The 25864-nt window shown below is 43.1% G+C and overlaps 2 protein-coding genes across 2 annotated transcripts in view; both read left to right on the top strand.

Annotated features, from left to right (window-relative positions):
• The window catches only part of LOC310937979 (extracellular calcium-sensing receptor-like), a gene marked incomplete at both ends in the record, with an annotated part of 63935 nt that overhangs the window by 1935 nt on the left and 36136 nt on the right, over nucleotides 1–25864 (top strand). The window lies entirely within an intron of this gene.
• On the top strand, nucleotides 601–15906 carry LOC310938319 (extracellular calcium-sensing receptor-like; the record flags this gene model as incomplete). Its single annotated transcript, XM_083902812.1, has 10 exons — nucleotides 601–774; nucleotides 9097–9121; nucleotides 9339–9619; nucleotides 9799–9885; nucleotides 9981–10079; nucleotides 11579–11785; nucleotides 11965–12099; nucleotides 14485–14625; nucleotides 14798–14921; nucleotides 14996–15906. The coding sequence occupies 10 exons, from the start codon at nucleotides 601–603 to the stop codon at nucleotides 15904–15906; spliced, it is 2184 nt and encodes a 727-aa protein (XP_083758938.1).

Below are 25864 nucleotides of genomic sequence, written 5' to 3'. Positions count from 1 at the left end.
GGCAGTGGGGAGCAGTCCATGGGGTGTGGTCCTGCATTAATTCTTAAGTCCAATATATACTTCTGCGTAAAGTGCTCTGCGTAGGTTGTCGAGAGCCTGTCCAAGAGCCTCTGCGTCGTCTCCGACTGCACAAAATATTTTTTAAGTGTCCGTCACTCCGTCAAGGGACAACGGAGATTGGTCCTCAGGACAGGCCGAGCAAAGCTGTTCTGTGCCGGCTCTTGAAGTTGTTTGGCAGAATTGCTTTATAAGAGTACCTGGCTGCAAACAAAATATGGTGGACCCCTGCACCTCCATACCATAAGTCAGTCCTCATGACTCAAACTGGTATAAGCAACAGTCATTCGCCACTTCAGTGCTTTTAGAGTAGAGTTTGATGTCTTTTAACACTGAGATCAACTTCTGCTACAGAGGTCAGCCATTTTATCTGCAGTCAGGTCATTCTCTTTTATTATGGTGCATACCTGTGTATGACCTCCACTGAAGAAACTAAATTATACTTTATCTTATTTTTATATAAAAAAATAACTAATTATATATATATTTGTTCACTTATGTAATATACAGGTGGTGAGGCAGAATGTGACAGGCCTGCAGTGGATGGCCAGTGAAGGCTGGTCATCAGCTGATGAGCTCCAGACTCCTCACCTCATGCCGTTCCTAAATGGAACACTGGGCATCTCCATCCGTCGAGGAGAAATACCAGGACTCAGAGACTTCCTGATACAAATACGTCCTGAACTACATCACAACAACACAGATCTGGCGAGCATGGTGAGAATTAAATATTTCAATCTGACACGGAACTACCTAAAATAGTGTCATTATTTCAAGAAAACCTTTTCCTTTATTTTTTTCAGGTGAATCTGTTTTGGGAACACACATTTCAGTGTAGATTTGCAACACCTCCAGCAGGTTGGATGGAAGCTGGTGGAGAATTATGCACTGGACAGGAAGTTTTAGAGAATGTGGAGAATGAATTCTTAGATGTTTCAGACCTCAGACCAGAGTATAATGTGTATAAGGCTGTGTACGCTCTGGCGTATGCTCTTGATGACATGCTGCAGTGTGAGCCAGGGAGAGGACCTTTCAGCAACAACACCTGTGCTCATTTACAAATACTGGAACCCTGGCAGGTGAGATATCAGTTTACACTCAACTCTCTTCATTTCACTTAATCCCTTGCCTATTTTTGGGGCTCAATGCATGGTAAATGGTATGTGATGGGGGGGTTACTGTGAGCCTGGGCTGATTCTAGGGTATGGGTGGGGTTGGAGTCTCTGTGCTGTGCCAAAGCCAAAATAGTTGGTCACTTCCGCTTGCTCCTTATAGCTGCCCTGCTCAGCCTGTTTCACCACATACACTTTGGACTTTTGGTTGGACTGGTGAGGGATTAGAGGCTGAGGCTGCTGCACGGTTGGCTTTACCATCCTCCTGGCATATTGGTTAGAGGTCTTGCCCTGACAGGCTCAGGGACCTGCCAGCCTCCTGTCCCCCTAGGGCTTCCTGGGCTGAGTTTGCAGGGTGTGGGACAGATTATCCAACATGAAGGTGTCCAACACAGCTTGGCTGACTTGTGGAGAAGCTAGCAAATACTGGCGAGCCCAACGACGTGCAGCTCCAGGCCATGGAGCAAGACTTCATGTTATCTCTGAAGTAAACCAGCTGATAACTGGGGGGAGAAAGTGGCTTCTTGTCTAATTTATGTAAAGTGGAGCTTGAGAGTTGTTGAACTTGTCTGGGAAATAGTCGGGCAGTAAAATAAATACTGAGAGGATCACCTCAATCCAATCCAACCAACATTATGTTATCTCTGGAATGTAAGTCAAAAGTACCACTTCTTACTGGATGTTCTGATGCTGTCCTGGTTGACACGCCTTTGTGACACTGTGTGGACATTGGGGGGAAGGCACATGTGGAGTGGCAGACTTAGGTGGTGTCCCCATTTTTACGAAAATGGGACCAAGGGATGTTTTACACCTCCCGGGGATCACAGTACTCAGCCTCTTTGTGAAGGTCTTTGTCAGGGTGCTGGAGAGGAGACTTGAACCTCAGACGCAAGAAGAGCAATGTGGTTTTTGCCCTGGTAGTGGAAAGACGACCAGCGCTATTGCAAGAATACTAGAGGGGCCATGGGAATGTGGTGTGTGGAAAAAGCTTACAAATGTGTCCCTCCAGGTGTCCTGTAGGAGGTACTTTGGGTATATGACGTGGAGACCTGATTGCTATTGGCAGTCCCATCTCTGTATTCTTGGAGTGAGAGCTTGTGAACTCCTGCACAGAGGTAACTGGAGAGAATTCAAAATGCCGACAGTTAGAGATCGACTCTGCCATTTATAATCGATTCTCTTCATAACTTTTATAGACAGGATTTGTAGGTGGTGTTTGTGGTGGAAAATCTCTGCCTCCACTGATTGATGTATTTTCTCATTTTAAGAGCACAAGTCTTAAGTAACATGATATGTTATGTGACTGCTTTACTCAGTCCTTGTCTGGGTGTATGTTGCTGTGGTGGAAAAGTAGTTAATTTGCTCTTAATTGTCTGGTCCATATCATCAAAAGTGTCCATTCTCCTCCTCTCATCACAGTGGCAGATGAGCTGCAGCATTGCTGTGTCTCTACACTGTCCTCTCATTACGAGAACTAGACTGTGTGTCTTTATGTTCTCACTTTGTTAAGTGTAAACATCTTGCACCGACTGCATTAGCTGTAACAGCGAGCAGAAGACGCGGCAAAAAAATTAAACACAAGCAACAGATTTCATGGTAAAGTCTGAGTAAAAAATTGGCTCAGGCTTACTGACATACAAGTCTGCGATTATTTACATTAGCTTCTTCATGTAAGCATCCTCAGATGTGGCAAAAATAACTGGAAGCGGTGCTGGATTTGTCAGTATCCTCACATCTTCAACTTCCAAACTCCATTTATCGAACTCAAGAGTCATGTCAGTTTACAAGAGCCTGGAGTCTAGCACCTAAAGATAGCTATGGACAGACGCGTGTTGCGTGATCAAAATACTATTAGCATTAGCCACAGGCAGTGTAATGTAAATAATTGTTGTGTTGAAATTGTTGGATTTGTCAAGCGTTAACCACAAAATCCATTGCTTGTGTTTGTTTCCATTGCTCTGTCTTCTTCTACTCACTGAAATCACGTTTCATAGTAGTGATTCACCTCCACCATCTCTCTGGATCTGTGGGGATCCATTGAAATGCTCTCCTGTTACCCTGAAAACAGCCAGCAAAGTTTTCTGAGATATTTCCTGATTTATGTGCTGTCTCCTGTATAAGTCAACGGGATGAGCCACGTTCTTTCCTGCCAGTGGGCGTGTCAGAGTCTTTACCTTGGTTGTGTGAAGTCACCTGCCAGAGTTCTATAGGGACCCAAGTGCATCTGAGAACAATTCTTACATCATGTATAATCATTAGGAAATACACTATTGGATCCTTTAATGACCTTTTAATGGTTTATCTTCTATTTCTAATTATGTTCATTCTATACATCTGATTCTATTATCCAAAGCTTATGCATTACATGGAAAAAGTCAACTTCACCACAACATTTGGTGATCAAGTATCATTTGATGAGAATGGGGATGCCATACAAATATATGACATCATGAACTGGGTGTGGCTCCCTGATGGAAGAATTAAAGTTCAGAGAGTGGGTGAGGTTAAGAGGTCGGCCTTCAAAGGTGAAGAACTCACACTGGATGAAGACAAAATCTTCTGGAACTTTGAATCCAAACAGGTTATTTCTTACTTTTTCAGACGACCATCTCTTTCCCTTAATCATTATAGATGAGTCTAACATACACTGATATTTCTCCACACAGCCTCCTCGGTCAGTGTGCAGTGAGAGTTGTCCTCCAGGTACCCGCATGGCCAGAAAGAAGGGGGAACCTGAGTGTTGTTTTGACTGTGTTCCTTGTTCTGAGGGAAAGATCAGCAATACAACTGGTGAGTGTAAACTTTTAAACGCCACAGTTCAGAGATGTTATATAAACATGTATCTCATCACCCTCTTTTCTCAGACTCCATGGAGTGCACCAGTTGTCCAGAAGATTTCTGGTCCAGCCCCCAGCGTGACCACTGTGTTCCTAAGAAAACAGAGTTCCTCTCCTATCATGAGCCTCTGGGTATCTGCTTGACAACCACTTCACTGTTGGGAACATGTATCTGTGCTGTTGTTCTGGGCATCTTCATCCATCATCACAGCACACCTATAGTTCGTGCCAACAATTCAGAACTCAGTTTTCTTCTCTTGGTGTCGCTTAAGTTCTGTTTCCTCTGCTCGTTGCTCTTCATTGGACGACCCATATTATGGACTTGTCAACTAAGACATGCAGCATTTGGCATCAGCTTTGTGCTTTGTGTCTCATGTATCCTGGTGAAAACCATGGTGGTTCTGGCTGTGTTCAGGGCCTCTAAACCAGGAGGTGAGTCCAGTCTGAAGTGGTTTGGTGCTTTGCAGCAGAGAGGGACAGTTCTGGTTCTGACTTCTGTTCAAGCAGCAATCTGCATTGTCTGGCTTGTCTCTGCTTCACCAGTGCCTCATAAAAACACCCAGTATCACAGTGACAAGATAGTTTATGAGTGTGCAGTTGGGTCCACAGTTGGTTTTGCAGTTTTACTTGGTTATATTGGTTTACTGGCTGTCCTCAGTTGTTTGTTAGCTTTTCTAGCAAGGAATCTTCCAGACAGTTTCAATGAGGCCAAACTCATCACTTTCAGCATGTTGATCTTCTGTGCAGTGTGGGTGGCCTTTGTCCCTGCTTACATCAGCTCACCAGGCAAATATGCAGATGCAGTGGAGGTATTTGCCATCCTGGCGTCCAGTTTTGGCCTCTTAATGGCGCTGTTTGGACCTAAATGTTATATAATCCTGTTGAAACCAGAGAGAAACACAAAGAAAGCTATTATGGGTCGAGGCACTGACACTTAAAAACAGCACAATAATCAATTGTTTTAATAATACAATAATTCAGCTATATAATCTGTTAATTATGAACCCTATCAACAGAGAGACATACATTTAACACATTTAATGTAGAGTAATGATAATTATAATGGGCAGATATTTTAGGCTCGACTTGACATTTGTATTTTAAATCTATGACAAAGTGCAAAAGAGAGTCTACAATTTTTAAGGTGATTTTATTGAACCTAAACTTTTTCCATTGTGTGTGTGATAATGATAGATACAGGGGGGGTGGTTGAAGAATACTAGTGTCGTTGGTTTGAGTGCTGATAGAGATTATTGTGCCAATGCCTTAATAAAGTAATCTTTATGATTTATCAATGTTCTGTCTTTTCTTCAATGGCAATAACTTATCATGTCACAACTGAAATACGTAACATATTGGCTTAAATGTGTTAATCTCTGTGAATGTTCTGAGTCATGTTGGTCTTTGCATTTTTAAGGTTGTAGATGATACAGGCAACATTAAAGCTTCATTCTGCTGATACTTAGTTCTGAATCAAAGGAAGAATCGTGGCTTAACCAAAGAATCAGTGACTCAGATATAATATGCTGCACCTTCTATCAAGTTGACAGTGTAATGGTCAAATTCAATTTCTCATCTTCATTTGCCCAACACTGATACCCACCCAGTAAAGAATACCATGTCCTTTATGTATTGTGTATTGTATATCATCTAGCCTGCACCTTCCTGCCATACCAGCAGGGAGCCAGCTCCCCAATGCCTACAGTAGACGAAGAGGCAGTGTTGGGCATCTTACTTTAAAAAAGTAATTAGTGTTGTGGCAATTTCTGTTGTAAGATGTCTGATGTAGAAATACAATTGGATCAAAAAGCAACTGGCTGAAGCAGCGTCACATTACCACACCGTCCAGTGTGGTACCATATCAGAATTATGCTCTGAAAGGAAATCAATAATTACTGTCATTTTCATAGTCATAGTCGTCCCAGTGAGAATCATAGTCATACAGACGTTCGCGGTTTGGAGGAATCTCAATAGTGACGTTATTGACGATGTTGGCGGGTCCAGTGGGTTTGTCGGAGGCCTTCATGTAAAAGGAATGAGTCATCCATTTACTCACTAGAGACTTTATGCATGGAAGAAGGCAACAAAAGACGACGCACAGGGAAATTAAAATAGGAAGGTTGAGGCTAATAAGTCCTGACAACCATGAGTTACTCCATTATGTAAACCATGTCAGGAATGAGTTAGTAGTAACAGGCGGAGGAGGTTTAACAAAGTCACGCATTTGGGTAACAACAGACCTCAGATTATGATAGTTGTCAGGGATGTAGAAACAACACGAGTCATCTTACAAACCCCACCTCGATCTGCTGTGAGAATATCCAACACAAGCCTGTGCTGGACGACAGCCTCACGAATATATGACTGCTCCTCATTAAGCATAGTAACTGCATCTTCAGTTTCGTTAGCCAACACCACTACTTGATGTGCTACACCATTAATCTTCGTCAGGGCAACAGATACACCGAAAGGAGCTATGAAAGATAAGCCTGCAGCCTCCCCAGGAGTTGACCAAGGGTCAGTAGTTTTGTAACCATCATGCCATACAGAAGTGAGAGAGCGTTTTTGCCAATTATTGATAGGCTTCTCTTCTGCTGGATGTGGATGTATAGTGACCCCAGAAGTAACGATAGCAGGATAGCAACATCCTGTCCAAGACTTGGGCAGAGTATGATAAGCTTTCCTGCCACAAACCCACATCATTGCTCCAAATGAGTCAAATGGTGGAGAGAAAGGACAGGGAAAGACAGATGAGGTGTTTCCCAAGGCGCAAACAGTGCCTTTATCAGTAAAGGCCACATTATACTTCTCCGACTGCGTATGCGTTATCCGACTGCGTCACCACGGAGACGACTCGAGCCTTCATACTTCTGCGTCGTGGTGACGGATACGCGCTGCAATTTCCCGCCCGATCAGTAGGGGTCGCTGCGCAAGGTTGTTGTGCTTCTGGCTACAGTGAGCAATGGTGTCCGAGAGAGAAAGAGAGAGAAAGACTGTTGTTGTTGAAACAGTGGCCGTTTCTCACTGTTCTGTGTCACGGAACGCAGTTTTAAGATAATTTGAGGCGAGAAATTGGCCATTTAGAGTCTAAACATGTGCTGTGTGTGTTAAGATATGACCTATTTATAGTTTGGCAGCAACGTTGTCGGCGGGGATGAGCTCCGCCTCTGTGGACGCTCGGGTGCGCACTGTGAGCCGGCACAGAGCAGCGTTAGCTCGGCCTGTCCCGAGGACCAATCGCAGCTCTTGCCGTCTCCGTTGTCCCTTGACGGAGTGACGGACACTTGGGTAAATATTTCGTGCAGTCGGAGACGACGCAGAGGATCTTCTACAGGCTCTGCGTCGACGCAGAGTCTCTGCGTAACCTACGCAGAGCACTTTACGCAGGAGTATAAATTGGGCTTAATGCTTACCAAAACAGAAGTGTTACATGCACTCCAACCAAGAGAGACTGAGCCTACTTTTGAGCAGACGCATGTGTCGCCCCGTTTGCGGGGAACAGACAATGACAAGAATGAGGTAGTTGATTTAGGGTCAGTACATGTCAAGTTAGGGTGTGTAGAAAAAGAGACTGGCAACTTGCGATCAGCTATGTTTATCATAACATGTCCCGAATAGAGTAGTGACGCCATGGTTGTAGGGATAGAACAATCTCCAGAATATGGAGTATTCAGAATATGGAGCATGTATGAGCCAAATAGTAGCAGCCTTGGCTCATACATGCTATGTATGAGCCAAGGCTCATGACAATCAGACGATAAACGTCATCATGAAGGAGACCAAGCACAACTCTCAGCTGAAGTGAGCTACAATCATGAGCGATGTCAGGGCGAGTAGGAAGAGGATCCTCTATCCTCAACTCCAAAAGCTGCCTGTGAGGATCCACTTTCCACACCCCCCCAAACCCCACCTAGTTCACCATCCATCGTGAACATGTTGTCGCCCTCGTCCCCCCTCTTGGAGTTCACTGGCCAAATGAACAAGCTGGTCATCGCTGGGACACAATTTACCTCCCGGCCCACTGCACCTTTCTCTCCCCTAATGCCTCTGCAACGCCCCCTGCCTTCAGTAAAGTTAAGACATGCACCACCCCCACCCCTTCTACACAGGCGTCAGACTCATTCTCCCCAAGCTGATAAGAGCTCAGCACACTTAGATTTTTCTATATCTGACTGCTGATGTGTTCTGGGTCCAGGCTCTAAAGATGTCACTCCAGACTATTCCCAGCGAAAGTCAGGGCCCAGTGTACTGGAAGCTTCTTTAGTTCATGTCATGATTGGTAATAGAAAAAGAATGTATAAATTGCCAAGAAACAGGGTAACATCAAATTTAACATCTATTCCATGTCAGCTGCAGTCAGTCCACACTCGTATGGATACTGCCTCTAACACATCAAATCTAGCACTATTAAATGTCAGGTCATTATCAGGCAAATCGTTTTTAATTAATGATTACATTATACAGCACCACCTAGATTTTATGTTCCTAACTGAAACTTGGTTAGGCCAAGAAAATAGTGCAGCAGTCCTTATCGAATCAACGCCTCCTAACTTCAGTTTCATTAGTGAAGCTAGGGTGGATAAGAAGGGAGGTGGAGTTGCCATTTTGTTTAATGAAACATTCCAATGCAAGAAAATGCTGTATGGAGATTTCAACTCCTTTGAATATGTTGCTGTTCAGTCAAGTGTATGTGACAAAAATAATGTGTGTTTCAATAAATAAATAAATCAATCAGAACCATGATTCAGGCCCGGCCCTACAGCTTCTTCCTCTGCACTGATGGGCGGTGTGTTCAAAAAAAATAAACAACACTGCAAATACATAAAATGTGGAGATATTGTGATGAGCCTGCACTGAGACAGGGACGAACCAGAGCAAAGTCATGAGGTTACTTTTAGACAGATGTCTCCTCTTGTTAATGTTGTTCTCCTGCTTATCCTCTGCTGTGTCCTCCCCTATTTATTCCTCCTCTTGTCAGTTACAGGGACAGTTTAATCTAAATGGGATGAACAAACATGGAGATGTGATTCTAGGAGGAATTTTCCAACTTCATTCCTTTTCTGCTGATCCTGACATGTCTTTTACCTCAGAGCCACAACAGCCTACCTGCTACAGGTGAGTCTGTGAGGGAAACAGACACATTAAGAAGCTGCTGAAAAGTATAATATGATCATAGTGAATTATTTAACTTTTATTAATGGTGTTGAAGAGTAAGTCACTATTTCGAGTATCAGACGTTGGGAAAGGTGTAGCCTTCTCACAGTGACTGTATGATGTATATAAATGGTAAAAAATCGTATTACTTGTCTTTTTATCAGTTTTAATATTATAGGATTCAGACTGGCTCAGACCATGGCCTTTGCTATTGACGAGATCAACAGAAAGTCAAACCTGCTGCCTAATGTGACTCTGGGATACAGTCTGTACGATAACTGTGTCCAACTAGGAATTTCATTTCGTGCAGCACTGACCTTAGTCAGTGGTCGAGCAGAGCAAGTTACATTAAAGGAGAACTGTGTAGGAACTCCTCCAGTCCTAGGGATTGTCGGTGATTCTTCCTCCACTCGTACCATTGCCATATCCACAGTCTTAGGTTCATACAGAGTGCCTCTGGTAAGTTTTTTTGTTTGTTTGTCTTTCATCTCACTCATTATTGTGATGTATTTTAAAATGTAATTTAAGAAATTAATGGAAACTGAGTGTCATGAAGGTGTGGTTGTTGAAGAATCAACCTTTAAATATTGAATAAAAAAATCGTCCAACACTTCAATACATGCTCTGTTGTTTTGCAGGTGAGTTATTATGCCACATGTTCCTGCCTGAGTGATCGACACAAATTTCCATCTTTCTTTAGGACGATCCCAAGTGATGCTTTTCAGGTGAAAATCAATTTGCTAAATCAAAATGCATAAAAATGTAACAAAAGTAAAAATTCCAGCCTGTGCACTAATCCCTCTGCTCTGTGTCCACATAGGTGAATGCTATGATTCAGATTCTAAAACACTTTGGTTGGACTTGGGCAGGTCTTCTCATCAGTGATAATGTTTATGGAGTCCACGCTGCCCGATCCTTTCACTCTGATCTGGGTCCAGCTGGTGGAGGTTGTCTGGCTTACACAGAGATTTTGCCCCGGGGTTATGACCTTGCTGAACTAAGGAGAATAGTGGATGTGATGAGGAAATCTACAGCTCGAGTGGTGATTGTGTTTGCACATGAGGGTCACATGATGAACCTCATGAAAGAGGTATGTATGTTCTATAAATACAACTGTTTTCTCTGTAAATCTGACTGTTATTTTTACATTTACTTGGTTTTTGTGGAATACATTTAAATGTTGATGTAACACCTCTGACTTGTTAAAGGTTCAACCAGGAGTATTTTAGAGTTAGAATGTTCATGCATTACAATGCTCACGTTACTGTGTACTGTGTGTTTGGTTAATTTCTCTGGATTGTTTAAAGGATTATGGGTAGTTTTGGTGAACTCATCCTGGCCCTGGGGTTGAGAACAAGTGTAAATCACTCAAAGTCATCATCAAGACTGGTAAAATATATCAGACTTTTCTAGTCTTGATGACCACTCAAAACTGCTTGAATGTTACACTTAGTCATTCAAATAAATTATTCAGATTTTACTCTCACAAAACAAAAGCATTACGTTGAATAAAGCATCACTTCAGGAACTAACATCTGGACATTTTTAACACATTTTACCTGGTTAGATATCAGTTTTCAAAGTGTGATTTCTGCTCAATGCTTGATTTTGTAAAATGCCAATACGTGATCTGAGAGCTGAGGAAGGGCAGTGGGGAGCAGTCCATGGGGTGTGGTCCTGCATTAATTCTTACACCTTACACCAAGTTGAAGCTTTGTAAGGTGCTCAGCGTGAGGAGCCTTTCAATCACTCCAAGCTTCAACAGGTGGACAGAGTCCTGCTGTTTATAATAGGAGAAGGAGTCTGGGACAATGACCAAATACTGGTTAGACAAGATGGCGATGAAGTAGTACCAGTGACAAAAGTGGACAAAGAAAGCCAGTGACAGCAGTTGTTGTTTGGCCAGAGAAGCAATTGATGATAAACGATGTATCTACTGCTTCTCTCATCAAATAACATCCGGATCCGGATCAACAAATAGCTTTACTAGATACACATATACACTGATTTAAATTGGTTTAGGGGTTTAGTTCCTTTTTAAAAATGACCTACTATGTGGTTGGTTTGCCTGGATTAAATTGTTTGGCAGAATTGCTTTATAAGAGTACCTGGCTGCAAACAAAATATGGTGGACCCCTGCACTTCCATACCATAAGTCAGTCCTCATGACTCAAACTGGTATAAGCAACAGTCATTCGCCACTTCAGTGCTTTTAGAGTAGAGTTTGATGTCTTTTAACACTGAGATCAACTTCTGCTACAGAGGTCAGCCATTTTATCTGCAGTCAGGTCATTCTCTTTTATTATGGTGCATACCTGTGTATGACCTCCACTGAAGAAACTAAATTATACTTTATCTTATTTTTATATAAAAAAATAACTAATTATATATATATTTGTTCACTTATGTAATATACAGGTGGTGAGGCAGAATGTGACAGGCCTGCAGTGGATGGCCAGTGAAGGCTGGTCATCAGCTGATGAGCTCCAGACTCCTCACCTCATGCCGTTCCTAAATGGAACACTGGGCATCTCCATCCGTCGAGGAGAAATACCAGGACTCAGAGACTTCCTGATACAAATACGTCCTGAACTACATCACAACAACACAGATCTAGTGAGCATGGTGAGAATTAAATATTTCAATCTGACACGGAACTACCTAAAATAGTGTCATTATTTCAAGAAAACTTTTTCCTTTATTTTTTTCAGGTGAATCTGTTTTGGGAACACACATTTCAGTGTAGATTTGCAACACCTCCAGCAGGTTGGATGGAAGCTGGTGGAGAATTATGCACTGGACAGGAAGTTTTAGAGAATGTGGAGAATGAATTCTTAGATGTTTCAGACCTCAGACCTGAGTATAATGTGTATAAGGCTGTGTACGCTCTGGCATATGCTCTTGATGACATGCTGCAGTGTGAGCCAGGGAGAGGACCTTTCAGCAACAACACCTGTGCTCATTTACAAATACTGGAACCCTGGCAGGTGAGATATCAGTTTACACTCAACTCTCTTCATTTCACTTAATCCCTTGCCTATTTTTGGGGCTCAATGCATGGTAAATGGTATGTGATGGGGGGGTTACTGTGAGCCTGGGCTGAGTCTAGGGTATGTGTGGGGTTGGAGTCTCTGTGCTGTGCCAAAGCCAAAATAGTTGGTCACTTCCGCTTGCTCCTTACAGCTGCCCTGCTCAGCCTGTTTCACCACATACACTTTGGGCTTTTGGTTGGACTGGTGAGGGATTAGAGGCTGAGGCTGCTGCACGGTTGGCTTTACCATCCTCCTGGCATATTGGTTAGAGGTCTTGCCCTGACAGGCTCAGGGACCTGCCCGCCTCCTGTCCCCCTAGGGCTTCCTGGGCTGAGTTTTTCAGACATTTAGGATGGTCACTGAAGGAGCTGCTCAGTGCTCTGATGGTTTTCTGCAGGGTGTGGGACAGATTATCTAACATGAAGGTGTCCAACACAGCTTGGCTGACTTGTGGAGAAGCTAGCAAATACTGGCGAGCCCAACGACGTGCAGCTCCAGGCCATGGAGCAAGACTTCATGTTATCTCTGAAGTAAACCAGCTGATAACTGGGGGGAGAAAGTGGCTTCTTGTCTAATTTATGTAAAGTGGAGCTTGAGAGTTGTTGAACTTGTCTGGGAAATAGTCGGGCAGTAAAATAAATACTGAGAGGATCACCTCAATCCAATCCAACCAACATTATGTCATCTCTGGAATGTAAGTCAAAAGTGAAAAAAAACAAACCATGCAGGGACTGAATCCTAGGGGAGGATGAGATACAATATCACTTCTTACTGGATGTTCTGATGCTGTCCTGGTTGACACGCCTTTGTGACATTGTGTGGACATTGGGGGGAAAGCACATCTGGAGTGGCAGACTGAGGTGGTGTCCCCATTTTTACGAAATAGGGCCATAGGAATTTGCCAAACCAGTCTATGTGGTGTGTGGAAAAAGCTTACAAATGTGTCCCGCCAGGTGTCCTGTAGGAGGTACTTTGGGTATATGACATGGAGACCTGATTGCTATTGGCAGTCCCATCTCTGTATTCTTGGAGTGAGAGCTTGTGAACTCCTGCACAGAGGTAACTGGAGAGAATTCAAAATGCCGACAGTTAGAGATCGACTCTGCCATTTATAATCGATTCTCTTCATAACTTTTATAGACAGGATTTGTAGGTGGTGTTTGTGGTGGAAAATCTCTGCCTCCACTGATTGATGTATTTTCTCATTTTAAGAGCACAAGTCTTTAGGAACATGATATGTTCTGTGACTGCTTTACTCAGTCCTTGTCTGGGTGTATGTTGCTGTGGTGGAAAAGTAGTTAATTTGCTCTTAATTGTCTGGTCCATATCATCAAAAGTTTCCATTCTCCTCCTCTCATCACAGTGGCAGATGAGCTGCAGCATTGCTGTGTCTCTACACTGTCCTCTCATTACGAGAACTAGACTGTGTGTCTTTATGTTCTCACTTTAAGTGTAAACATCTTGCACCGACTGCATTAGCTGTAAGCGAGCAGAAGACGTGGCAAAAAAATTGAACACAAGCAACAGATTTCATGGTAAAGTCAGAGTAAATAATGGGCTCAGGCTTACTGACATACAAGTCTGCGATTATTTACATTAGCTTCTTCATGTAAGCATCCTCAGATGTGGCAAAAATAACTGGAAGCGGTGCTGGATTTGTCAGTATCCTCACATCTTCAACTTCCAAACTCCATTTATCGAACTCAAGAGTCATGTCAGTTTACAAGAGCCTGGAGTCTAGCACCTAAAGATAGCTATGGACAGACGCGTGTTGCGTGATCAAAATACTATTAGCATTAGCCACAGGCAGTGTAATGTAAATAATTGTTGTGTTAACATTGTTGGATTTGTCAAGCGTTAACCACAAAATCCATTGCTTGTGTTTGTTTCCATTGCTCTGTCTTCTTCTGGTCACTGAAATCACGTTTCATAGTAGTGATTCACCTCCACCATCTCTCTGGATCTGTGGGGATCCAGTGAAATGCTCTCCTGTTACCCTGAAAACAGCCAGCAAAGTTTTCTGAGATATTTCCTGATTTATGTGCCATCTCCTGTATAAGTCAACGGGATGAGCCACGTTCTTTCCTGCCAGTGGGCGTGTCAGAGTCTTTACCTTGGTTGTGTGAAGTCACCTGCCAGAGTTCTATAGGGACCCAAGTGCATCTGAGAAAAATTCTTACATCATGTATAATCATTAGGAAATACACTATTGGATCCTTTAATGACCTTTTAATGGTTTATCTTCTATTTCTAATTATGTTCATTCTATACATCTGATTCTATTATCCAAAGCTTATGCATTACATGGAAAAAGTCAACTTCACCACAACATTTGGTGATCAAGTATCATTTGATGAGAATGGGGATGCCTTACCAATATATGACATCATGAACTGGGTGTGGCTCCCTGCTGGAAGAATTAAAGTTCAGAGAGTGGGTGAGGTTAAGAGGTCGGCCTTCAAAGGTGAAGTACTCACACTGGATGAAGACAAAATCTTCTGGAACTTTGAATCCAAACAGGTTATTTCTTACTTTTTCAGACGACCATCTCTTTCCCTTCATCATTATAGATGAGTCTAACAGACACTGATATTTCTCCACACAGCCTCCTCGGTCAGTGTGCAGTGAGAGTTGTCCTCCAGGTACCCGCATGGCCAGAAGGAAGGGGGAACCTGAGTGTTGTTTTGACTGTGTTCCTTGTTCTGAGGGAAAGATCAGCAATACAACTGGTGAGTGTAAACTTTTAAAAACCACAGTTCAGAGATGTTGTATAAACATGTATCTCATCACCCTCTTTTCTCAGACTCCACGGAGTGCACCAGTTGTCCAGAAGATTTCTGGTCCAGCCCCCAGCGTGACCACTGTGTTCCTAAGAAAACAGAGTTCCTCTCCTACCATGAGCCTCTGGGTATCTGCTTGACAACCATCTCACTGTTGGGAACATGTATCTGTGCTGTTGTTCTGGGCATCTTCATCCATCATCACAGCACACCTATAGTTCGTGCCAACAATTCAGAACTCAGTTTTCTTCTCTTGGTGTCGCTTAAGTTCTGTTTCCTCTGCTCGTTGCTCTTCATTGGACGACCTATATTATGGACTTGTCAACTAAGACATGCAGCATTTGGCATCAGCTTTGTTCTTTGTGTCTCATGTATCCTGGTGAAAACCATGGTGGTTCTGGCTGTGTTCAGGGCCTCTAAACCAGGTGGTGAGTCCAGTCTGAAGTGGTTTGGTGCTTTTCAGCAGAGAGGGACAGTTCTGGTTCTGACTTCTGTTCAAGCAGCAATCTGCATTGTCTGGCTTGTCTCTGCTTCACCAGTGCCTCATAAAAACACCAAGTATCACAGTGACAAGATAGTTTATGAGTGTGCAGTTGGGTCCACAGTTGGTTTTGCAGTTTTACTTGGTTATATTGGTTTACTGGCTGTCCTCAGTTGTTTGTTAGCTTTTCTAGCAAGGAATCTTCCAGACAGTTTCAATGAGGCCAAACTCATCACTTTCAGCATGTTGATCTTCTGTGCAGTGTGGGTGGCCTTTGTTCCTGCTTACATCAGCTCACCAGGCAAATATGCAGATGCAGTGGAGGTATTTGCCATCCTGGCGTCCAGTTTTGGCCTCTTGATGGCGCTGTTTGGACCTAAATGTTATATAATCCTGTTGAAACCAGAGAGAAACACAAAGAAAGCTATTATGGGTCGAGGCACTGACACTTAAAAACAGCACAATAATCAATTGTTTTAATAATACAATAATTCAGCTATATAATCTGTTAATTATGAACCCTATCAACAGAGAGACATACATTTAACACATTTAATGTAGAGTAATGATAATTATAATGGGCAGATATTTTAGGCTCGACTTGACATTTGTATTTTAAATCTATGACAAAGTGCAAAAGAGAGTCTACAATTTTTAAGGTGATTTTATTGAACCTAAACTTTTTCCATTGTGTGTGTGATAATGATAGATACGGGGGGGGGGGGGGGTGGGGGTGGGTGAAGAATACTAGTGTCGTTGGTTTGAGTGCTGATAGAGATTATTGTGCCAATGCCATAATAAAGTAATCTTTATGATTTATCAATGTTCTGTCTTTTCTTCAGTGGCAATAACTTATCATGTCACAACTGAAATACGTAACATATTGGCTTAAATGTGTTAATCTCTGTGAATGTTCTGAGTCATGTTGGTCTTTGCATTTTTAAGGTTGTAGATGATACAGGCAACATTAAAGCTTCATTCTGCTGATACTTAGTTCTGAATCAAAGGAAGAATCGTGGCTTAACCAAAGTATCAGTGACTCAGATATAATATGCTGCACCTTGTATCAAGTTGACAGTGTAATGGTCAAATTTAATTTCTCATCTTCATTTGCCCAACACTGATACCCACCCAGTAAAGAATACCATGTCCTTTATGTATTGTGTATTGTATATCATCTAGCCTGCACCTTCCTGCCACACCAGCAGGGAGCCAGCTCCCCAATGCCTACAGTAGACGAAGAGGCAGTGTTGGGCATCTTACTTTAAAAAAGTAATTAGTGTTGTGGCAATTTCTGTTGTAAGATGTCTGATGTAGAACTACAATTGGATCAAAAAGCAACTGGCTGAAGCAGCGTCACATTACCACACCGTCCAGTGTGGTACCATATCAGAATTATGCTCTGAAAGGAAATCAATAATTACTGTCATTTTCATTGTCATAGTCGTCCCAGTGAGAATCATCTCGTGGTGAACCCTCTGTATTCACTCTGGTGAAGTCTTCTTTTGATTGTTGACTTTGAAACACAAACACCTACCTCCTGGAGAGTGTTTTTGATCTGGCCAACTGTTGTGAAGGGCTTCTTCTTCACCAGGGAAAGAATTCTTCTGTCGTCCACCACAGTGGTTTTCCAGATCCGTCTTCCAGGTCCTTTGTGTTGCTGAGCTCACCTGTGCATTCTTTCTTTTTAAGAATGTTCCAAACAGTTGATTTGGCCACACCTAATGTTTTTGCTATTTCTCTGATGGGTTTGTTTTGATTTTTCAGCCTAATGATGGCTTGCTTCACTGACAGTGACAGCTCCTTGGATCTCATATAGAAAGTTAACAGCAACAGATTCCAATTGCAAATGTCACTCCTGGAATCAACTCCAGAACTTTTACCTGTCTCATTGAAGATGAAATAATGAGGGAATAGCCCACAATTGTCCATGAAATAGCTTTTCAGTCAATTGTCCAATTAGTTTTGGTCCCCTAAAAAGTGGGGGGCACATATAGAAAGTGTTCTAATTCCTACACCGTTCACTCAAATTAAAGCTGAAAGTGTGCAGTTAAAGCACATCGTTTCATTTCAAATCCATTGTAGTGGTGTATAGAGCCAAAATAAAGAGAACTGTGTCGATGTCCAAATATTTATGGACCTAACTGTATTAAAGGCAGCGCCTCCTCCCCCAGCTGGGTTGGGTAGGAGTGCAACTGATGCCGCAATTTCTTTTTGCCCCCATGGTCGATAAACCAGCATAAGGAACTCAGCGTCCTGCCCTGCCACTTCCACCATTGGGGGAGGGAGGGAGGGAGAGAGGGGGAGCGAGAGAGAGAGGGAAAGAGAGACACTAGATAGAAATTAGTAGCATAACACACTAAGGCAGTAATGACAACATTACAACATTAATAACACTGATATGCATTTGTATTACAGTACCATTAGAATTTGTTAACAACCACATATAGATAAGGTGATCTTGTTTATAACGGTTGTATCAGTTTATATTGGTTCTATCATGAACCAGAGTTTGTCTGTGTGTGTATCTGTATGTCTGTGTATTCGCGCATCCATATATATGTATGTGCGGAGGTTGTCACTTGGTGTGGTCAGGAATCCGTGGTGAAACCGTGTCGCCGCCCCCCAGCCCCCCGGAAGGAGACCGGCAGTAACCCAGGCACACGGGGCGTCCACCAGCCCCCTGGGCCCAGAGATACCCACCGCCGCCTGACTCAGGGCCAGCCGCGAGTCCACCCCGCACAGGACCAGGGCAGGACCCCACGCGCAGAGCACGCCCCGAGGGGGCAGGAGACGACGGCACCACGAGCACAGACCAGCCCACCACACGCCGAGGCAGGTCCTGAGGCCCCAGGTCCCCACACCCGGGACCCACCCAGGCCCCCAGGGCAGCCCAGCCCACCACCAGGGACAGTAGAGCCTCCCCCAGACCGCCCCCCCAGGAGGCAGGCCGGAGCCCGCCACAGCTATCCCCGACGCCTACCCCGGAGCCAACCACACGACTTCCCCCCAGAGGGGAGCCGGCAGAGGCTCATGTAGGGATCCCAGCCGGGGGTCCCCAAGGAACAGGAGGCAGCAGGGTCCCGGATCCGCCCCGGGCAAGCCTCCTCACACAGGTATGGGTCAGAGGCCGTAAGATCTGTCACAGCGGACCCCACGCCCACCCGGCACAGGGACCCACCGTCCACCCAGGGCAGGGCGCCCAAAGTCAGCCCCCGCCGTGCGACCAGCTCACCGCCCACCATCACCCGTCCCAGGAGTCATGATGGTGCTTCTTCTTTAACGGGGGGAACGCCTCCTCCCTGTGCGCTGCCCGACGGCAACACTTCTCCATACGCTGGTGGTGGTACGACCACTTGAGGCACTTCCACGGGTTGTTGAGGCACTGGCACTCCAGCAGTGCAATGGACTAACGCTTTTCTGTCCCCATTTCTTCCTCATAAATTCAGAACTCTGTCTGTTTCCCATTTTCCTGAGCTGGCAGTGTACACTTTTTTATTTTTATTCACAACAGCAGACGTCTCTGTGTTGTTTGTGATCCTTTAACCCAGTTCAAAGGAACAAAAACCCACAAATTTGTGGCAAACTGTCTGGGAACAGATGAGTTACAGGTAGGGCGTACTGCTGATCTCAAACACACGGCATGACAATGTTCACTCCACTGTTTTATAGCTCCTGTCTCCCAGTCTATATGTGGATTGTGTTTGTTAAGCCAAGGAAAACCAAGTACAACGGGTTGTTGTGGAGCATCGATCAGGTGGAAATGTATGAGTTCGGTGTGATTACCTGAGATGCTTCACTGAAGTGGAGAAAGCAGATGACGGTCCAGTGCCGTAGCGTGAACCCAATAGCACGACAGAAACGAGGAGACAGAGCAGGTCAGATGTAATGCGTCGAGTTTATTTAACAAAGTTTCAAACCAGGAAGTCAGTCCGTGTGGCAAACAAATCAGACAGGGAGCAGGCAGGCAGGAATCAAAAACCAGGATACAGTCAGCGTTGCAAACAAATCAGGCAAGGAGCAGGCATACGGGATGATCTCAGGTCGAAGGCAGGTTTCAGGCAATAATCAGGCAGATATAAAATAATGCTGGACTACTAGGTTTGAAGCTAGACAATCTGGCAAAGGGGAAATGGGCTGTTATAAAAAATTTCCACCTTGAACAAAGAAGTGTTTTCACTTGTTTTCAGCGCCAACTGAAAACGTGTGTCCATACCTTTGATGAGTGAACAGCTTTCATTCTGATTTTCTTCTCATGGCAGTTATTCTATTTTTGATGGAATTGTAGCGTAGCAGAAGCCTCTCAAAACGAAAGTAAGTTTGGGCGCCAGACAGGACTATTAAAAAGCCGAACCTGTCAATTTTTATAATTTCTAAATATTCATTTTTACGAGAGGTTACCCAGTTAGCTTGTCTCTAAGCTACAAAAGATGCCAACATCAAATAAATATACAACCAATCATCATACTTTCATTCATAAGAGAATCTGTAGCTTGGGGTGGAAGCCAGGAGAAACCAGGAGAGTTCCAAAAATGTTGAACTTATCTGGCCTTGGTAGGTGTTGTCCAGCTGAGACGTCAGCCACTGTATCCAAGCAGGTTTTTTGAAGATCCTCACGGTCTCCTGCTCCTAAGATCAGCTTGTTCCTCTCGTTTTTAGTTACACACCATACTGTCTTTCATTTTACTTTTCTTATTTGTCCAAAAAACTTCAGAATCTTCCTAATTGGTCAGCACTCCTTCTCCTGCTTTCATTCCACCTGCCAGCTACATTTGTTTGTTCCCTCCTCCTTCTCAGCTCTCAGGTGTGACCCCTCCTCCCTTTACTTCCTGCTCGAGGTGAAAAATCTGATTGACCACTCCTTTCATCGTCCATCCTCCCTACTTGTTACAAAATATTTCACTGCTTTCCTGAAGAAAGGCAGCGCTCACATTCTGCTTTACCTGGAACATCTTGCCTCACAATAAACCTCTTCAGGTGTTTTTCTACTTTTATTTTGTCCTGTCCCGAATCCTTGGTGTGAGCTGGATTTTACAGATGATTGACAGTTCGGAGAAATATAATATTGTTACTGTACTTTGACAATACAGTGTATATAGAGTAGATTACAATCCCAGACCCCTGTCATACTGAACCAGACTTGCACCCCCAATGGTAGTGCATTACCTGAAGACAATGTACTATATGTTGTGTCCTTGGTCTTCAAATAATGTCAGGAAACAGTGAATCAGGGAAACCTGCAGGCTTTCAGTGGTGCAAACAAAATACAAATGCAATTTAAAAACAAATATCACATACCTTCAATGTCCTTTTCTGAGGGCCCTCCCATGCCAAAGGTCTCTAAAATGTTAATTTATATAATATTATTAGTTGGAAATTGCGATTGTGGGCAATGAAGTGTACTGAAAACTGCTGTACTGATCATGTCGTTTCAACTACAACTGAACAGATATAATCAAAATACAGAACTGTAAGACTTGCCCTCTTCATCTATGTTTGTGTGTGCAGTATGTGCAAGTGTGGCACTAATTTTTGCATTTGTATGGTCTCACTGAATTTAAAAAAGATTAAAATTTTAAACTTGTAAATTACCTGCATACAATTCTATTACTTAAAACAATCCAGTTTTAGTCACTTACTGAATGCTGAAGACTAAAATATAATATAATATAATAATAATAAGACTTAGTACCATTCACGTCAACTTGAATTTCATCCAGACTCTTTCCCTTGTATTCCCCTAGGCGTCCTTGTTCCATTGCCAGGAGCACTTTGCTGATTTTAGCCAACTGGAGGGTGCCCTCCGGAAGGCGGTAGTACTTTCAGTGGACAGCAATATTGTGCCCGAGGAAGTCTGCCAACTGATCCAGTTCTGTGGTCTTTACGTTCAATACAGTAGAGAGGGTGGCAATATGTTTCCTCAGTTTAGTTGATGTTAAAGGGCCCATATTGTGCAAAATCAACTTTTTAATCATTTTAGTACTTAGGGGGGCCATACCAGTCCCCAAAATGTGAAAAAACAAGACTCAGTCATGTTTTAGTGGTTCCACTTAGTATAATTATAGGCGATAAAACATGCGATGTTTAAACCTCCCGCCCAGTTACGACACAGCGCACATTTCACTGTGAATGTTGGCACCCCGCCAGGCATAGTACTTCAGAGCTCCACCGTAGCTCCTCCTTGTCCCTGTGAAATACGAGAGTACAGGCGAGGGAGGAAGAGTGGCTGCACAGCGGAGCACAGTGTTTTACACCTGTTATTTACCTCAGAGGATTTGTGTGTTCAGTGGATATATTTTATGTGTGAAAAAAAATGTGCCGGATAAAGTCAGAAAACGTGTGTTCGCACCACTTCGCATCAGACTGTTTTGTGAACCTCGGTCAGTGCAATTCTGGACTGAGCAGAAGACTGAACGTGAAACGGGGAGCAGGACCAACTGTCCGTGGGGAGACTGCAGTGGAACTAACTGTAAGTATTCTTTAGAAAACACATGCTTAGTTTGTCATTGTTCGCCTAACGCGAGTAATGTAAGTCTTCTCCGTGTCAGTGCAGTAGGCTGACTTGTGAAATGTACTGTGGTGTGTTTTTGTGCACGGGGAAATTGGCTTTAGGTTCGTATGCTTATCAAGTATCATGTTTGTATGCTTCGCTGCTAGCACGAGCAGAGACGTGGCCTCCGGCCTAACAAACAGTAATAACTTCTAATAAGGTATGTTTACTTTGTCATTGCTCGTGTAACGGCAGCTAAGGCTAAATGTGGTTAGCTTCAGAAGACCTTTGTTGTTTTTAGAGACTTGCGGAAAGTCTTCGCCATGTCAGTGCAGTAGGTTGACTCGCTGAAATATACTGTGATGTGTTTTTGTGGTCAGGGGAAATTGGCTTTACGTTCGTATGTTTATCAAGTATTTTATGCTTCGCTGCTGGCACGAGCAGAGACTTTATGATGTAGCTGATCGTGTATGTAAATTCCTATACTAGAAAAACACCTTGAACGCACCAGTTAGGTGCCGCTGCAGTTAGCGAGTGACGTGTGGATCAATAATATATAATATATAACAGCACGCGTTTGAAAGCACGGCAGAAAGGTAAAGGTAGGAAAATATCAGTTAACTGCAAACATTTAGGCTTGACGGTACTGACGCTTACATGTCCTTCACTACCATAATTACATAACATTTAATGTCACAGCCTCCGTTATCTCCTGATGTCGTGGTAGTATATGGGGCAGCATTGTAAAGTCTGCCGTGAGAACTGTGTTGTGATGGCTGACGAGCTGAGTGAATAAGTCTGTCGTGTTGCTTTCAGGAGCAGACAGACAGCGCGAGAGACTAAGCAAACAATTTCCTTTTGCTCGACAATGTGTTTCCAGTTAGCTGATATTGTCCTACATTTCTTCTCAACCAAAGGCTTCCTTTCTGTCGTGTTTCCACATTCTCTCCTCATATTATTGATCCACACGTCGCACACACGTAACACAGGTGCATTCAAGGTGTTTTTCTAGCATAGGAATTTACATACACGCCGCGTCGTGCGGCACATTAATCGTTTTTCTTCGATTCTGATGTTTTTATGATCGCGAGAAGCCGTGGAGAAATCGTGGTCACTCTATGCATTACGGTGAAACGCAGTACAACGGGTAAACGGACATTACTATGGAGTATACAGAGCGGGGGTTGGGGCGACGCTGCATGACAATAGGTGATAAGTTGGGACAGTATGGCTGTGGATAGTAAGTTAGATGTCGAACAATGATGTAACGTTATTACGGAGGAGCTGAGAATAAAAAAGGGTGCTATTACATTCCCGCTAGTGTGGAGAACACGGGAGTAGCATGCTCGTTACGCAAACAAATCTAGAGTTTTATAAGCGGTGAGTTACACAAACAGCGGCCAGTGATCGCAGTATTTAGTCCGCGACCGTTTTTAACCGACGTACACAACACAAACATTTTTAAGAAAAGTTCAAATAGAGATCATAACAAACCATTCGGCGTCGACACTCCCCTGGAAGCAGTGGGTGTGTGTTTACCTGGGTCTCATTCACATGTTAATGACCAGGCACAAAACCGAGCATTCTGAAAAGGGCTGTTTTGGCAGGGTTATTGAACTGCTATTGTGCTTCATCCTTATGATATTTTGACTAAAGCATGACACAGACATGTTCATTAGGGCATCAGGAACTAGTTTAACTTGGGGTAATAGGGTATAATATGGGCTCTTTAATGCTTTGGGATTTTTGATGTGATCACATTCATACACATACATTCGTACACAGACAGAAGCATCCTGGACACTTCCCCTCCTCTCCTGCGGTTAAAAAGTACAACTTGTGTCAGGGTGACTTTTGCAAGCTCCTTCCAGTTTGATGATGATGGGTGCTCTTGCAGATCATTCAAATGTTGTAGATGCTTCTCAGCTAGATGGCAATGAAGCTTTTGGATATCTTGAGTAAAAGGTAACAGTTGAGGAGCATTCCATTTGGTTTGGTCAAGTTGAGTTAATGCTTGGCTTGCAATGTCAAATGTCCAACTTTCTTGATAAAGCTGCGCAAACTCCTCAGTATCTTGAGTAGCTTGTTTATCATTCTTTTTCGGGCCTTCGGACTTGATATACATGGCCAAAGAATGCAAGCTGTGTCCAACCTTGCGAGCATGAGATGGACATCGGTATTTGCCAGTTTCCTCATTGAATCCAGAAAGCTTCTTTGCAGTAGTGACAACAACACTGTAGTGTTCAGGTTTTATGAGTTCTCGGATGCTCTTCACATACTTTTCTTGCTGTCAATAACAGCCTGCCAAGCTCTCTCAGTTTTTGCCGAATATACTGATGTTGACTGACTATCTTCTCTCTCTTCTTGAACAGTCTGTAACCATACTCGAGAATGCAGCGGTCTTCTTTAATAGCAACTGTAATCACGTCTTGATTCATAACACTTAAGAATTTCCAATAAGCATCGTTAAATCCAGGTGGAGCAGGCTCAGTGAAAGCACACAAAGCAAGAACTCGATTTTTACCTGGTCTAATACTCTCAGGTTTGAAGCTGCATACCTGAAAATGCCGCCACATCGCTTTCCTTGAGAACAAGCCATAGCAGTGAACACAATGTGAAAATTCCTGTCCGTCCGATTTTTCTGTGGTTGCTTCCATGGGATGAGTATGCCTCTTTTTGTCTCCAAAACGTCACTGTTGTGCTCAAAGTTCCCCTTATTTCGTATGTTGTCTAACTGCAGTTTCCTTTCTTTTGAGTTCTTTGGCAAACTGAATACTTTTTTTGTTTATCTTGGTGCCTACGCCACAAGTGTCTTGACATTTTCTGGACAAACTTTCTGCAATAAAAGCAGAAATGTTTCTTGTTGTAGCTTCTAGATCCATCATCCTTCTTTACAACTGGACCAACATACATAGGCTGCTCTTCTTCCAGGGGCATTGAAACACTCGCATCCTTTTTAGAATATGTTGCCACCACTTTCTTCTGCTTCCCATCAACTCTACGATTTGGAAATTTTTGTGTGGGGTCATGACTTGTTTTCAAAGGGTCTCTTCTGGCTAAAATCAAGCCTGCTCAGACTGGAAGACTTGCTTCTTCTCTTTTTGGAGGACTCGCTGCTACTCTGGGCTTAAACTTGCTCTGACTGGAAGACTTCTGCTCTCACTAGATGCACCTTTGTTCTTGTTGCTCTTGTACTCTTCTTCACTGCCAATGTTTGAGTCATCTGATTCCACAAGATCGATTTTAATCTAAAAAAAAAAAAAAATGTGTCAATAACTCATTTTGTAACATTGTAACAAGTGTCAAAAATCTGAGTATACTTTAACTGTATAGGCATACTGAGTGAAGAAAATTCTGCATGGAGCCTTCTATACCGAGTAGTTTAAGTTCAAGTAAATGAACAAATGAGAAAGATATACTGTTAATTAATGTTAGACTAAAAATTTGACTAAAAGCTTGGGATGGGCGTTTTCAGTTATTTTATTACTCGCATTATATAATGAAAGAGTGCTCGCATTTTTTTTGTAACCATAAAAATAAAACCAGGAGGTCTGTGTCCAACTGTCGACATTGGTTCCGCCAGTGTTCCCAGTCAGACACAAACGTATTGCACATACTGCTAAATGAGTGCTAAAAGACACTGCGCAGGTTAAGAGTTCTCAGCTAACATGACATTTAAGGCCAATTTACAAAATAAAAAAGGAAAATAAAATTGAATCAGTACCAGGCTCACTGACAAGAACAACAGAGATGTTCAGACAAGAATCAAAAGAAGGCTTACAGCCAGCAAAATCTTTTACTTTATCCATCTGCAAAAAGGGATACATGGAGATATGATTTTCCCTTTCTTTTGAAACAGTAGAAAGACAAATGGCAGGGGAAAGTGCCCATCAGCCAAGTACTCATACTGTTTTAAATAAG

Source organism: Microchirus variegatus (genome assembly GCF_963457635.1).
Source record: "Microchirus variegatus genome assembly, chromosome: 16".
In the NCBI taxonomy this organism is placed as follows: domain Eukaryota; kingdom Metazoa; phylum Chordata; class Actinopteri; order Pleuronectiformes; family Soleidae; genus Microchirus; species Microchirus variegatus.
The sequence above is the reverse complement of the archived record's forward strand: the minus strand, read 5'-3'. Positions and strand labels throughout refer to the sequence as shown.